General features: G+C 36.5%; 1 protein-coding gene across 1 annotated transcript; it reads left to right on the top strand.

Moving 5' to 3' along the window:
* The first annotated feature begins 5,238 nt into the window (after positions 1-5,238).
* On the top strand, positions 5,239-13,217 carry LOC150091700 (very long chain fatty acid elongase 7-like). The gene is made up of 7 exons (XM_090385240.1): positions 5,239-5,348; positions 5,575-5,762; positions 5,907-5,987; positions 6,970-7,026; positions 8,928-9,033; positions 11,125-11,258; positions 11,845-13,217. The coding sequence occupies exons 1-7, from the start codon at positions 5,291-5,293 to the stop codon at positions 12,127-12,129; spliced, it is 909 nt and encodes a 302-aa protein (XP_090241366.1). The 5' UTR covers positions 5,239-5,290; the 3' UTR covers positions 12,130-13,217.
* The last annotated feature ends 348 nt before the right edge of the window (positions 13,218-13,565 follow it).

Consider the following 13,565-nt stretch of genomic DNA (forward strand, 5'->3'; position numbering starts at 1 on the left):
ACAACGCACTCTACACACCTGGCATACGCACCCTTGCACAAGCATACTTTTTGTGCCGTATTAGGAGCAAACTATAAATAAATAGCACATAGGATCACTCTTACTCTCCCATTTGCCATCTTACATTCGCCACAGAGACAGGACACAGTGGCACCTAATTGTAATCTACTGAGTACAGTATCCTGAATAAGACAGCACTGACAGTTTTTTTTTTTTTCAGGTTAAGGAGTCTTATTCCCCACCTAGCACACAAATCGCACCTAATATCATATATGAACAGTTACTATGTTCTCGACACCTCTTTTCCCATCTGTGTTTGTGTCTCTCTCTCTTCAGATTTCATCAGCCCGTACAGGATAACTCACCTTCCAAATATCTACATTCGAACTCGACATTGCTTTGTGGCCCCTGTAATATTTATCTATGCAAACTGCATAGATAAACAAGTACGAGCCTCAGGCCGTACTAGACACCTCTACTCACAAACTGTACTGACACCGTACCATAATACCGGACAAGACGATCCCGAACAACAGGCCAGATATAACCCTCATTGAAAAGAAGTTAGGGCTCCCTAACAGATCGACAAAGCGGTGCCCAACAACAGCAACCTCGCGAAAACATACAAGAAAAAGATCAGGAAGTACTCAGACCTAAGACAGGAAGTCAAAGAATTGTGGCATATGGAACAACTAATTAATAACCATCCCGATTATCCTGTCAACCACCAGGATGGTGTCAAAGGGCCTCCCTAAGATCCTATTAGCAATCAACTTCCCAGACAGCACTTACATGGAATTCCAAAAAGCCGCAATCCTGAACACTCGTAGGACAGTGAGCGAATTCCTCGAAAAACAATAATTATAATAATACCAATTAGTTTCAGTACCCGTCACGGAGAAGAAAAGCCACAATAAAGGAAGAAAGAATAATAAGAAGGACAACAGTAAATTGTTACCAAAAGATGTTCGGATTCATGAGAACGAATGAAAAAAAAGGATGAGTTCAATCGAATTTTATAATTTGGTAAATCGGTAGCATTGCCTACAACGTAATCTTATCAAAGGTTAGCGAGAAACAGAAACAGCTGGTACATTATAATAATAACCTTGCTGGTACATTTTTGTCCTGCGTCTGCGAAACCGATCTGAGACTATTTATTCCACCAAGTGACAAACACAACATGCTTTTCCTCCTGCAACCATTCAAGAGTACATAATTTCTGGCACCACTTTCAATGAATTGGCCGATTTCCCAACAGCTCAGTCGACATCTTGCGATTGACAATTCAATGAATAAAAACACGTTCGCGCTTCAACGATTGTTTCATTTATATTAAAAAATAAATAAATAAAAATTCTTTTCATCCCTGATTGGCTCTCGCGACTAAAATAACGACTCGTTATTTAATGCCATTAGCATAGGTTTAAATGAATAGCATAGGGTCACGAAGCTCAGCTAAAAAAGGCTGAGCTTCGTGATATAAAATGACAGAAAATTAAAAAACCTCATGACATTTGTGTTTTCAATTCCACACGTGCATTAGCCAGTTAACTGATTATTGTAAAAGTTCAGTGCATTTCCTGATAGAATATTCTTTATTTTTGGTACCTCCCAATCTAGTTTTATATTTTTTAAATGAAGTTTACGAGGGCAATCCAAGGAAAATTGTCAAATCTGATGATCTGAAAGTGGGAAGGGTCGTTAATAATTCCAGCCAAGCTCAAAAAGAATTGTTAGACAATTGGATCAGCAATATCTATGGTCTGAAAAAGGACAATGAAGGTTAATGACTGTAAACGTACGATTATGCATTTGGGGAAGTAGAAATCATGAAGTATAAGCTAGGAGGAAATAAACTAAAACTGGTTCAAGGCGAAACAGGATGTTACATTCGATTAGACATGAAATTTTCTATACAGTGCAAACAGGTAGCTAGGAGGGCACACGATGCCATGACTTATAGGACCCTTGGTAGAAGAGAGAAAGAAGGACGTCATTATGACTGTGTAGTACACGATGGTTAGGCCTCATTCGAAAATACTTTTAATACAGCTGATAATAGTACAATCGGTCATATGAGCCCATATCATTTGGGGCTCGATCAGCATCGTTCTTCAGGACAGAACGTTTCTGTCCCTTATAAAGACTATACTTCCCCTAAAATGCCTAAAAGGAAGTGCATGTTTACAGAAGAGATGAAAAACAAATTTCCATGTTTTGTATCTGGTCGAGAGGAATGGGAAGCTGAATGTAAAGTTGGCAGAATGGGGACATGTTTCAGTAGCCAATAAAGGGGTTGGTGATTTGAAGCATCACATTGAAAATGAGAAGCACAAGAAAGCAGTTCAAAATGAGGTCTCTTCGGGAGAGGTTACAGATTTTTTGTCAAAGCTGTCGGTAAAATAGAATATGATCTGGCTGCTGCAGAGGGTACCTTTGCTTTTCACACCGTTATACATCATAGTAGTTACAAATCAATGGATTGCACAATTGTCAACTTAAAAAATGTATTTTTTGATTCTGAGATAGCAAAAAGATTTTCCTGCGCTAGAACCAAGACAGAAGCCATTGTAAACTTTGTACTTGCAAATCATTCTCTTAATGTTACTGTAAAAACTTTAAAAGAAAATAAAATTGCATTCTTTGGGGTCTCAACTGATGGAAGTAATCATGATTCTGAAAAATCTTCCCATTAATTATTCAGTATTTTGATGTAAATGAAGGAAGGTTACAAACAAAATTAATTGAATTACAGAAGATGCCTAACGAGACTGCAGTTACCATTTCTACGTATTTTAAAGAAACTCTTGAAAAAAAATGGTTTGTGTGAAAAATGTATTGCATTCACTGGGGACAATTGCAATACAATGTTTGGAGGACTGAGACGAAATGAAGAAGGGAATAATGTCTTCCCAAAATTAAAGAAATTGTTGCATAACAAGACTTTGATTGGAGTGGGCTGCCCTGCACATATTTTGAACAATTGTCTTCAGAATGCCGCAGAACTCTGGGAAGTTGATGTAGAGAACATTGTTTTTAAAATTTACCAGTATTTTCATAATTATACAGTCCGGACTGAAAAGCTTAAGGAATACGGTGAGTTTGTTGAGATTGAATATAGACAGCTCCTTTCTCACAGCAAGACGAGATGGCTTTCATTATTTCCAAGCATCGCAAGGCTCATAGAGATGTTTCCAGCTTTACAGGCTTATTTTCTGTTCCAAGAAAAACCTCCCATTGTGATTAAAAGATTCTTTGAAAATAGATTTAGTGAGATTCATCTTTGGTTCATGCAATCGCTTGAGTGTATTCTATACACACATACAACGAATTGAAAGGGAACGTAACTCAGCTGCAGAAGTGCTAGATGTCTTAGTCTCAGTGAAAGAAATTATCTCGAAATGGATGGATCACAACTTCTTGCCATTAAGAGTAAAGGAAATGCTATACAAAAAACACGACGAAGGACTTGTACTTGAATGTGAAAAATTTTCTAGTGATACAAAAAATCTGTATGGAAATTGCGTGGAATATTTAGATAAGTGGCTTCACCATATGGAATCCATTTCCTGTTTTATGTGGATGAAAATGGATGCAGTCCCAAGCTGGAACGATGTAGAATGTTTTATTTCCTACTTGATTGACAAAGGAGTAACAATTGATGATGTTAAGTGTTTTGACCAATTTAACAATTTGAAGAAATTCTTGAGGGTCAAATGAATAATAAAGACTTTAAAAACATGCTTATACATGAAAAGTGTGCCAAATATTTTAGTAATTCAAAAAATATTGAATTCCATTCGGAATTGTTGAAAATTGCCCAGTTTTTCTTTGCAATTCCTCCTCACAATGCAAATGTAGAGAGAGTATTCTCTCTAATGCAAAGTCAGTGGACCAAAATAAAGGAATAAGTTAAATGTCAATTCTGTAAAAGGTACTTTGTTTTTGCAGTAAAATTTCAAACATATGTCATGCGTTGATTTTTACACATATTTGAGAGGCAATCCAGAGCTATTGAAAGAAATAATTTCTCAAGACAAATATGAATGTACTAATCCTAAACATCAGTAAATGTGGTTTACATTGTCTTTATTTTATTATTTGCATAATATATTTGTCCTCTTTTCTGTCCTCTTTTTTTTAATCCAAGGTTAACTTTTTGTCCTCTTTTATTCGCCCCCAAAACATGTAAATGTCCTCTTTTTATGAGTTCAGAAGATGATAACCCTATTCAACATTCTCTGTCCTTACTTTCCTATGATAATCATCTTCGAAATCTTCAGAATCTCTTGGAAAAAATTCTCCAAGTTCTTTTCTATAATGACTTGCCAATAATATTTTCATCTCGTTAAATGTCAACTATTGTTTGTCCTACAGTAATTGACATTCTACTTCCTACATGTTCTACTTTTGTCTTATCGAGACAATCTTAGACACAGAACTCCATGGAGTCTGCCCCTCCTTCTGTACAAAATCTTGCCAAGCTTTGTTTATTCTTTTAACTATTATCCCATTATATAACTTTCTAATCTCACTGTATTTAGTTTCATACCAAGAAGCCGCATCTCACATTCCATCCTACATTCTTAGTCAATGGTCTCGTAACGCCATTGGCTAAGAATGCCAGATTTCACTTCGTGTATAAAAATAAATAATATCACGTTTACAGTTATTTCAAAGGGTGAAGGTCAATTTCCCTAAGCACCTTGCTTTGTTTTAATGAACGATAGGTGGCACTTGCGCAAAAAAATTGACAAATACATTTTGCAACTCTCAACCTCGTAGTTACAGTACTCTCTAATTGTTTATCATTATAATTTCCCATCAGACACAACAGAACATTTTTAAATTTCCGAGGGAATTTTATAGTTGCAAGGTCTATAGCGCATTATCCGTTTCATATATTGTACATTATTCAATGTTCCAAAGATCTAATCTGTTGTTTCTGCACAAAACATTTATGCCATCTTCGAATGAAGACCTTGGGTTTGCCATTGAGGAAATGATAAATTCAAATAACAGAATTCTGATATGCATATTCACTTTTCAAGTAATTTAATGTTTACGATATCCTCCATCGTTATTTTTGTTTCTGTAATTTTCCCACGTTTAATTTTATCATGTTGAAAACAAGAGGGCGTACAAGCTATGCTGTTCATACTGGTTGTTTATCGTTTCTCTGTACAGACACATTTGTTTTATAAATTGGTCGTGTCTCGAGTATTTAGCCATTGAGCTGCAAGAGAGTATAAGCGTCGTGTTGCTTCCTTAGTACGTGTAGTTGGATATGTGGCCAGTGTCTTTTAACGAATCAAGCTTTGTAGAATCATTGCTTGGCACACTAGGTAAGCTAAGTTAGAATGCACTTATAATATTAAAATCTCAAATTAAAAGCTGTAAAGCACAACTTAAGCAACGTTGTGTTTTAAAGTTCTCTGGATAGTTCTTCTAAAACTTTAATTTTATACTGCACTTGAATGTTTAATTCTGGTCAAATAAAGAACCCTTTCGTTTTAAAAAGATGGATATTTAACGCATTGTTTCAATAAAATTTGCCTTTGTTCTTTACAGATGAAAGTATTGTCGAATGGCCTCTGATTGGCAACTCCAGCTTGATCTTTACCATCACAGCATGCTACATAGGGTTCTCCCAAGTCGGTCCAGTATTCATGAGGAACCGAAAGCCATTTGACCTAAAAAAAGTAATGATAACTTACAACACCGTAATGGCTTTTATCAGCGTTTTCATATTTTGTGAAGTAAGTAAAGAAGCACAAAGGTTCTGAGTATTTCGCGTCAACCCTGAACGTTTGTTTTTACTTTTCTTCTATATTTCCACCTTAACACGATTATTTAACATGATTTTCTTCCACGTTAAATTAATGTTTTTTCTCTATCCACAGAGTATTTTTGTACTATGGCTGCAGTTTGATTATTTTCTCTGTGCACCGCTTACCATGAAACACCCTTTAGGTGTAAAAAGGGTAAGTACTAATAATAATAGCTTTTTATCACAAATATTACTTTTTTATTATTAATACTATTATTGAGTTATATAAGGGTTATTCAAAGGAGAGGGAAATATTTAAAGTTGCAAGAGATTCAGATTACACCGACACTTCCTGTATGCACATGCTAGAGATACGTATGAGATGTATCTCTAAAGATGCATGTCGCGTTGTCTTGCTGATACAGGTATGGGCCTTCCCCGAAGTATTGCCATAGTGTTGGAAGTGCGTAATTGTCCAGGCTGTCCTGGTATTGCACAGCATGCATGGTTTTGTCGATAACGACTAATGGGCCCAAGCCAAACCATGAAAGGAGCCCCATACCATGACACTGCCTCCACCAAACTTCATTGTTGGGAGGATACAATCAGGAAGAAACTGTTCCTCTGGCATTCGCCACACCTAGGAACGGCCATCAGACTGGTAGAGTGCGAACATCGACTCGTCTGTCCATAGGACTGTTTTCCACTGCTCTTCAGTCCAGGATTCGCGCTCCTTACTCCATGTTAATCGGCGTCTAGCATTTGTTGAGGTGATTAATTCTATTGGACTGTTGAGGTAATTCTGTTGAACGTGTCATCTTGCATATCCACTTTTGTAATTGTCTGTTCGAAGCCCAGTGTGCATATTTATAGCAGGTTCTGTGACGTGATGCATGCATAGGACCTGTCAGGGGTGTTTGGATATTAATGGTGGGGCAGTGTACATACATAGGTGCAGCGTCTAATCGAATCATAGAAGATAATGATACAGACAGACAGACACACATCTCCTTTCGCTTCTTACATAAAGCATAACTGTTAGAAGTAAACAAACAAGAAGCAAACTCCATAAATAACATTAGTTGTACTGTATTACTTTGACTGAAGTTTTGGAATATGATATTCTTAATATATACGAAAGAAATTCATTTACGGAATTATTTATTATGATTTTCTCTCTCCTTCTCTCTCTCTAGGGCGATTTCTTTGCATGGCTGTACATGATGACAAAGATTATGGAATTTCTAGACACGGTGAGTAGATTTAATTTTTGAGTTCCTAGCACCCACGTACACAAACTCAACGTACGTGTGTGTTAAGTATCTTATTTCACGTCTAGACTACTACCACCCTGTCGTGGAGTAAACGTATTGAATAAATTATAGCAGAGCAAAAGAACACGAAACTCACTGTTGTACTTGTTGTTGTAGGATCATCTGACTAAGACCATATTGCTCCATATTGCGCCAACTAAGACCATATTGCTCCATATATACTGCCTGTAAATTGCATGTATTCTGTGGTCCATTTTCTGTTTACTGGAAGAAAAACCCGAGTTTCTGGGAAAAACAAACATGCTACACTTGCCTAAGACCTAACTCAGCCACGTTGTGAAAAAGGCCCATAAAAATTCCTCGCATCATCGACGGGACTCGAACTCAGGTCTTTTTCACCCGGTATGGGGAGGATGGCGAATTTAGCCCGAGAGCAGGCTAAATGTCGCTCACTAGACCTTTTCTTCCATCGCGTTAGCACAGAGTGGCCTTTAAGCCTCTTTGCTTTTCTCCCTACTTAAAAGTGTTCAAATTCTTATCTAACGTTGTGACCGTTTCATGTACAATACAACAATACAGAATAAAACGTTCTATATCAGCCAATTAAACAAGCCAATTAAACCTTCCAGTGACGTCACAACTTAAAGAAATACCCTTATATAACTTAATCAGATACGCAACATGTCCAAGAACCTTTAGTCCAAACATAATTTCAATTGATGAATAATTAAGACAGTGTAGCCATTTTCCCTCACTCTTGCTCCAACAAGCTGTGGTTTGGAATAATTTCTAAATAAAGCCAGTCATTCTGGAGAAGAAATTACGTTATAATTTAACGCAGGTGTCGAAATATTATGGTAACAAACGCTTCACCAGTTGGTATTTTTGTCTGACTGTCTTGGGAAAGCTTTGTATTGTTCCTCAGTGACACCGATAGGGTTAGGCTTAGTTTAGAAATATTTGGTGGAGCTCAGTTCAGAACAATTGGTAGAATCGCCGTCCTCCCCTCCTGCCGGGTGGAAAAGCCTGAGTTGAGTCCCGTCGATGACGTGAGGAATTTTTATGGGCTTTTTCGCAACGTGACTGAGTTAGTCGAGAGTAGCATGTTTTTTTTCTCCTGGAAAATGAGGGTTTCATCCAGCAAACAGAAAATCGACCTCAGAACACACACAGTTTTCAGACAGTAAATACGGAGCAATGTGGCCTTAGTCGCTGAAGGTTTTAAAACCCTACTACTAGACATCAATGCAATGCAAGTACAAAATTTGAAATTGCAAAGCGATTCTTTGATCCAAATATTTCCGGAAACAGAATGCTTTAGTTAAATGAGCCTCATTTTTTCGATGAAGCCTGAACATATTAAATGCTATTAAAACGTTAAATATTGCTATAGCACAATGGCGTCATTAAAATTTCCTCACCTGGTAAGAATGGAGGGAAACCTGTAATCTTTCATCCAGCACTATGACGCACATGGACTCAAATGATTAGTGTGTCAAGGTGTTCGGCGTAGTGACACGTCCAATAACGTGTCTGTTGCCAAATTAACATTGGGAATCCTAAGGTGTCATAAAGATGTGTGTAAGTGTATTCGGTTTTTTCCTAATGTATTTATCCATATATTAATGAATATCCTCTGCTTTATGACTTCTCCCTTTTATAAAAATATTTTATTAAAGGTTCCCTTTTCTTTAATTTCTAAATTTTTCTTTTTTTTTTAAATTTCGTAAAATTTATTTAATTTCTCAGATTTTTTTTTTCATTTTAATTTTTTCCCATTTAAAAATTCATCTCCCTTTTATGAGAGGCTAGAAACTCAGCCCACAACCCTTGTGTATTTAACAATTTGTGTAATTATAGTCGTGATTATATTTTTGCAGGCCTTTTTTATCATGAGGAAGAAATTCAATCACGTGACTTATCTGCACGTTATTCATCATTCGGGTACCTTTGTAGTCACCTGCGTTACAATCAGATATGCTCCCGGTAAGAGTCATTTCATTATTTATTTTTATTTACTTATTTCTTTTATTCTTTTCATTTGTTTACTTTCAGTTTATTAAGCCTATTTCTGAAATGCAACTCATTTCAAATAATCCGCAAACTTGCTGAAACCTACTGCTGACGTTTTTGTTTTTGCTAAAATGTTGATGCAAACTCTCTGCCTGAAATGTAAGATTACATGGTTCCAACCCGAAAAACGGAATTAAAGAATATTGGCTCTAGGACATTACAGAATCAATTTGTTACCTGGTGGAGTTTCTCCTGATCTTCCTCAGCTCTACAACCACGACAACATGATTAATGACGAAATATCATTAAGGCTAATGTTGCTTATAGGGATTCTTCATTTTAATCGTTCTATGCCTCTATTTTATAAACCAAAAAAAAGTCTTTGATTCCTTTCTGTTATGATACATTCCGGTTTGTATCATAAATGCCTTGCCTATTTTTAATAAAAGCAAACCAGTATTTTTAATCTTATATCTTAGAAGTAAGTAGCTGATCTTATGTCTTGGATAAAGAATATGTGTACGAGTTATATGTATGTCCATGTAAATCCTTAGTTTGAGTTGTGAACATGAACATGATATTGTACGTACATCTGTCAATCTGCAGTATTTTATTTCCCACTATTATTAACCTTTGTAAGTATTTCTGAAGCTTATTACATAGACTGTGGGTACTTGTCTTAATCGCCTTCATGGACAGTACAGTTGGTATAATCACCATCCTCCCCACACCGAGTGAAAAAGACCTGAGTTCGAACCTATAAATGACTGGAAAACTTTTTATGGGCCTTTTTCACAACTTCACTGGGTTGATTGGTCTCAGTTGAGGATAGCAAGGCTTTTTCTACCGTAAACTCGGGTTTTTCATCCGGCAAACAGCAAATCGAGGACAGAACATTCACAATTTACAGACATTATATACGACCCAAATATGGCCTAAGTTGCTGATGCGCCTAAAACCCTACAACAACCGACCCTATCAATGCATTAAAAAGTAAATATCACCATCTATCTGTTTCTACGAATCTCATACTAACTCCCACCTAATAAAAATGGCCTCTCCCTCTATTTTTGTCATATTGCAGCCTTATACTCTCAATAACTGAATCACGCATGCAGTTATCTGTCCGTCGCCATGCGAACTCTTCTTCTCAAGTGAAAATTTATAAATCGTACAGGTATATACAATTTTTACTGCTTCTCTGAATTATTATTATCTAATAAAAATGTCAATCTTAATGTACTTGAAAATAGACTTAACATTATCATCATCTTCTTCAGCCATTGTCGGTCCACTGCAGAATGAAGGCCTCCTTATATCAAGTTTCCAGCAACTGCGGTCCTGTACGTTCTGTTACCATTAAACAATAGCAAATTTCAAAATTTCATCGATTCATCTCATCATTATCATTTTCTCATTTTCTTGAGCATTTAGAGCCAAGCGGTATCCATTCCAAAATTCGTTTGATTCATATATCGTCAGTTCTTCTTGATATGTGACCCGTCCATTTTCATGTTAAGGGCTTTGTTCTTTCAGTGATATCACAGACCTTGATTTGTTGGCGAATATAGGTACTAGCCTCTCTTGGTTCTGTTCTAAATCCGGTACTCCATAAGTCTGTGCGAGAAGTATGCAGTGCCTTCTCCTCAGTCTTTGTAAAGCTTTGTCATCCGATCTCCATGTTTCAAAACCATGTGTTACGACAGGGAGGATACGTTGATTAAAATCTTTCCATTTGAGAGAGACAGTGGCAAGTTTTGTCTTGAAGATTATATTAAGATATATATAGTTCCCATAGATCGATGCCTTATCACGGCAGGGGTGTTCGCGCGTGTCAGTGAAGCAGAGAACTATGCTATCCGGAGCTTACACTCTTAGCAGGGTCACTCATGATGGAGAGATCACAACTAAGAAATCACAGTAAATCGATCCAAAATCTATCAATACGCACTGGATCAGCTTGGCAGATTATGGTCCATTACATCATTATGGACCTATATATACAGTATTTAGTAATATCAAACTACTTTTATGCGATATTCTAATTATTTCAATTTTTTGCAGGCGGCAGTAGTGCTGTGGTCGTTCTACTGAACACATTTGTACACTCATTCATGTACACTTACTATGCATTGGCAGCAACAGGCTCGAGCACGAAGTATTTGTGGTGGAAGAAATACTTGACCTTACTTCAAATGGTAAGTTCGATCTATGTTTAAAAAACCACACAAAAACTGCTGTTATTAATAAACACCTGATTGATGCACTTCGAAAAAGAGACACTATTAATTTATTGGGATTTCATTAATATTCCTTGCGCTTTCTCCAAAGATTATTTTCAAATTATGTTTGTTAATTTTAGGATAAACTTTCTCATATTTTAACATCTACTGTGCAGGGATATAGATCCCGTTCTCGTTCCACTCACTTGTCTGCCTTTGATATCCTACTTTTTGCTGTAATTTTCCTACCATGTGACCTCTTCATTTAATCATTATTACCTATCGGATCGGGTCTCCTAATAAATGTTGGAGGATAGTCTATGCAGGCGTCAGCTCCTGGGATATATTACAGAACTATATATCCAAGGAGGAGCACCAAAAAATGGATATTGCTGTTTTAAAACACAAAACTGGGAAAATTATCCAACAGAGTAATTTGTGATTACACAAGTTATAAAAAATAAACAGAAATTATTACACAATAACCTATCAATCTATGTCATGTAAACGCTATATCTTCAAGATTTAAATGCTGGCTGATACTTCTGTTTATTTATTTCAGGCCCAGTTGCTGTTTCTCTGCGTTTACTACACCCAAATTCCTTTAATCCAGAACTGTGGATATCCAGTGATATTCTGCATAATTCCAGCTTCTACATCTGCAGTGTTCCTAGTATTGTTTGTAAACTTTTATGTTCAAACTTACATCATAAAAGCCAAAGAGGATATGGTCTTGTCGAAATCTATACCTGTGGCTTGTTTGGGAGCTCTCTCTGAAACACGGGAATCCATAAAAGAAAAGGTCTCAACCGACACTCGGATTATAGAAAAGAAAAAAGGTATCTAGATCCCTATGGACATCATTTAGTGCCCTCACCAAATTGATTAACCTTCTTTGAAGCTTCCATGAAACTTCACAGAGTCTTCAGAGACTGAAAGAAATAGCGAGAACTTCAAAGTTCAGTCTCCGTGTTTTAGGGGATCTCCAGACCTGAATACAATATTCCAAGTGCTGTCTCATCATCTTCTTGTTATTAATATTAGTACGGCCAAATGATGCCACAACCAGTCTTCTGTTATTCCCTTAGATTTCATATTTGTGTCCCTCCTTCTTGTTTCACTTACGAGAGAGAGAGAGAGAGAGAGAGAGAGAGAGAGAGAGAGAGAGAGAGAGAGAAGACCTTAATTCATTGTATTCAGCCCACTAGCCCCAAACGTACTTCAATCAGACCTCCCTTATATGTCTAGTTGTCAAACTGCAGTACAGACCACAAAAGCGATCTTCATATATGCATCGATTTGCACTTATTCCCAATTACAGTTCCAGGCTTGAATGTAATGTTTTAAATGCGATATAACCATTGTTTTGTATATAAAGATACAGACTTCCGTCTGCCTACTAGCAATGGTCCTATAAATCATGGACAGGACACCATTTGCTCTCCTAAACGCCTGTTCATCCTCTCAGAAAATTTCATGTCTGATGAATCTGAACAACAGGCTCTTTTTCGCCCTGCAGGACTTTTAACTCCTGTACCCCTAGACCTTGGAGAATTCTGCTCACTGAATGCGTCACTTGATATTTAGAAGCAATTTTGCGGACCAAACACGCAACTGATCAAAGTAATTTGAACATGGCTTGGCTCAAATTGTTAACACCAAACACTAGACTTCTTATCTTCAAATCATTATCAATCGTTGACGGCTTTCCTTCTGCTCACCTTCTATTTGTACTTTCTTTCGTCAATGTCATTATAGTAGTTTAAAAATCAGTGTGGGTCCGAATGCCGATCCTTAGGAGACTCCACTTTCCACACTGATATCTAATTTCTCATGTTTCCAATAGATTAGCTACTGCCAGGAAAATTCCACAACTAAATGGTGCAATATTTCATTTTGTCATGTTGATTTTGATGTTGGTGTTACAGAACACGAATTATATTCTTCAACGGATATTTCCATTCAGTAAGTCGTTAAATATTGGTTGTCAGTATATTGTAATTTGTAGAGAATTATAATTATGTATTTTTATGAATAAATCGAATTTTTGTATGTTTGCTGTTTTTCTCTTTTATTTTTTTGAATTTTCACTTGATGGTCTAAGTTTTCAGAAAGCATTATCAGTCTAAATATAAATGCTCTCACAACTTATACGCTTATTAACAGTTCACAAGGGAATTGTGCATTACGGAAACTGAAATGGATAAGAATCTTCAACCTTAAGCTACTTTCACATCTCAACATATTTTTTAAAACTTCTATAAAGATACTTCTAATTGAACA

This window comes from Mastigoproctus giganteus, chromosome 1, assembly GCF_048544385.1.
Source record: "Mastigoproctus giganteus isolate SK-2022 chromosome 1, ASM4854438v1, whole genome shotgun sequence".
Taxonomy (NCBI): Eukaryota; Metazoa; Arthropoda; class Arachnida; order Uropygi; family Thelyphonidae; genus Mastigoproctus; species Mastigoproctus giganteus.